Source organism: Buceros rhinoceros, unplaced genomic scaffold (genome assembly GCF_000710305.1).
Source record: "Buceros rhinoceros silvestris isolate BGI_N320 unplaced genomic scaffold, ASM71030v1 scaffold23186, whole genome shotgun sequence".
NCBI classification, from domain to species: Eukaryota; Metazoa; Chordata; class Aves; order Bucerotiformes; family Bucerotidae; genus Buceros; species Buceros rhinoceros.
Genome location: NW_010418505.1, coordinates 74 through 1,941, shown reverse-complemented (window position 1 = coordinate 1,941; position 1,868 = coordinate 74). Strand labels below are relative to the sequence as shown.

Here is a 1,868-nt window from a genome sequence, read left to right as displayed (position 1 = left end):
GGGGGGGGTGGGGGGGGTGGGCAAGAAAAGCAGTGAGTAACTTCGGAGAAAAAATAAAGAACAAAAATTTGTGACTGGTGTTTTCCAATTTCAATTGCCAATGGCTTTCAATCACAATTACATGTCATGGACAATTGACAAATAGACGAGACGAGACTGAAAACACTGGAAACACGTAAATAAAGAAACACTATGTATGTGCATATAAATTAAGGGGGAAGTAAGGAGATGTCAGTCTTCGGAAGGTTTGCCTTTACTGACGACTCTCACTCAGTTCTAGCAAGAGACAGAAACCATAACTGAAGGAGACAGATTTCACTGCTCATCAGTGGTTTCCCCTTCCAAATGAACTGAATCTTGCTGGATGTCTGAAGAGCTGGAGGAATAGGAGAAGAAGAAAGGCAGGTATATTTTCACCCCAAGAAATAGCTCTGCTTAATCTAGGTGTCAAACTGTTCTACCATTTACCTCAGAACAACAAATTATTTGTGGTGCAACATCACTGTCAACATGAGACACATCTCCATTGAGTCTGAGCTGCTCGTCCTCTTTTTCTTCACCTACATCTTGCTTAATTTCCTCTGACAAATTCTTCTTCTCTGTAGCTACGGTAACTGCATTTTCCTGGACCAAATCTTCAGCTGTAACGTGTGTGTGCTCAACTGACACATCCCGTTTGCTGCCTTCTGCTGGGGCTTCCACAGGCCGTGTTTTTTCTTCATGTTCTCTCCTTTTCATGTCTTCCTCTTCCTCCTGTTCTTCCCTGATGACTTCCTCAATTGCCCTACGGTGTGGCCGGTATTCTCCCACCTCTTCATCCTCGCTCTCACTACTACTGCTGCTGCTGCTACTATCTGATGGCAATGAGGAAGAGTCCTTTTTTGACAGATGCTCCACCTTACATGTCTCCCCAGCATCAGTGGCCACTTGCATTTTCCCTTTGTTGGTTTCGTCTACGACCAGTGTTTCTTCTATCCCAACCTCTGCCTGCTTCTTCTCCTCCACTATGTCCAGAGTCTCATGTGAACTCTGCACAAAAAATACGGATGAGGAAAAACAAAAGTAGAGTATATGAATCAATTAAAATGATGGAAACAAAATTAACTGATGGCTGGTTCATGTCATGTAGAAGACAAGAGATGGTTGTGATGGTTAACTGAAAAAGGAAGGAAAGAAAGCATGAAGATGGATTGGAAGAGTTAGAGGCAAATTTAACTATGGAAAAAAATCAGTAGAACCTTATCAGCATCTCTGACTCCAGTACAAGGCCCTTCTGCTCTGGAGGCATGTCTCTGTGAAACAAAAAGCAATCAGAGGACAAAAATCAATGCATAACCCTTTTCAGTAGTGCAACATCCTTCAAGAAAGCTTTTAAGAATGCATGTACGTGACACTAGACAGATACTGTACATTCACTGCAAGATTCACGTAGAGCTACGCTCATTTCCTCCCACTCCACTCAAGTGTAGGCAAGAATTATGGACATTATTAATTGGGACATGAATTTAATTATGAAAGACTGAAAATAAAAGCATGAATGCACTGGCCAGTGATGCTCCCGAGGCAGTTATTTCTCTCAGTTAAATCAGGAATTCAGGATAAATAATATTAATGGAAAATAACAATAATAAGAATAAACCATTTAGCATTCTACTATCAGTTTATCATCATAGAAAACAACAAAAGACTTTATTGTGAGATTTTATTAGTTGCTCATCTTTGTTCTGTTACTTCATGAAACTAGAGAGATAACGAGACAGAAACCAGATAGAAACTAGCAGGTAGCAAGGGGAAGACTGTTCAGGGTGCGATGTCATCGGAGCAGCCGTACGTGGTTACCAGGATGGTGCCGTTAGGATTCAGTGTGG

General features: G+C 41.4%; 1 protein-coding gene across 1 annotated transcript in view; it reads right to left on the bottom strand.

Annotated features, from left to right (window-relative positions):
* The window catches only part of LOC104495597 (band 4.1-like protein 2), a gene marked incomplete at its 5' end in the record, with an annotated part of 7,023 nt that extends 5,994 nt beyond the window's left edge, over positions 1 to 1,029 (bottom strand). Inside the window, one exon of the mRNA XM_010138582.1 lies at positions 469 to 1,029. Within this exon, the coding sequence (XP_010136884.1) occupies positions 469 to 1,029 (561 nt within the window). The remainder of the gene's footprint in view (positions 1 to 468) is intronic.
* Between the last annotated feature and the right edge of the window lie 839 nt (positions 1,030 to 1,868).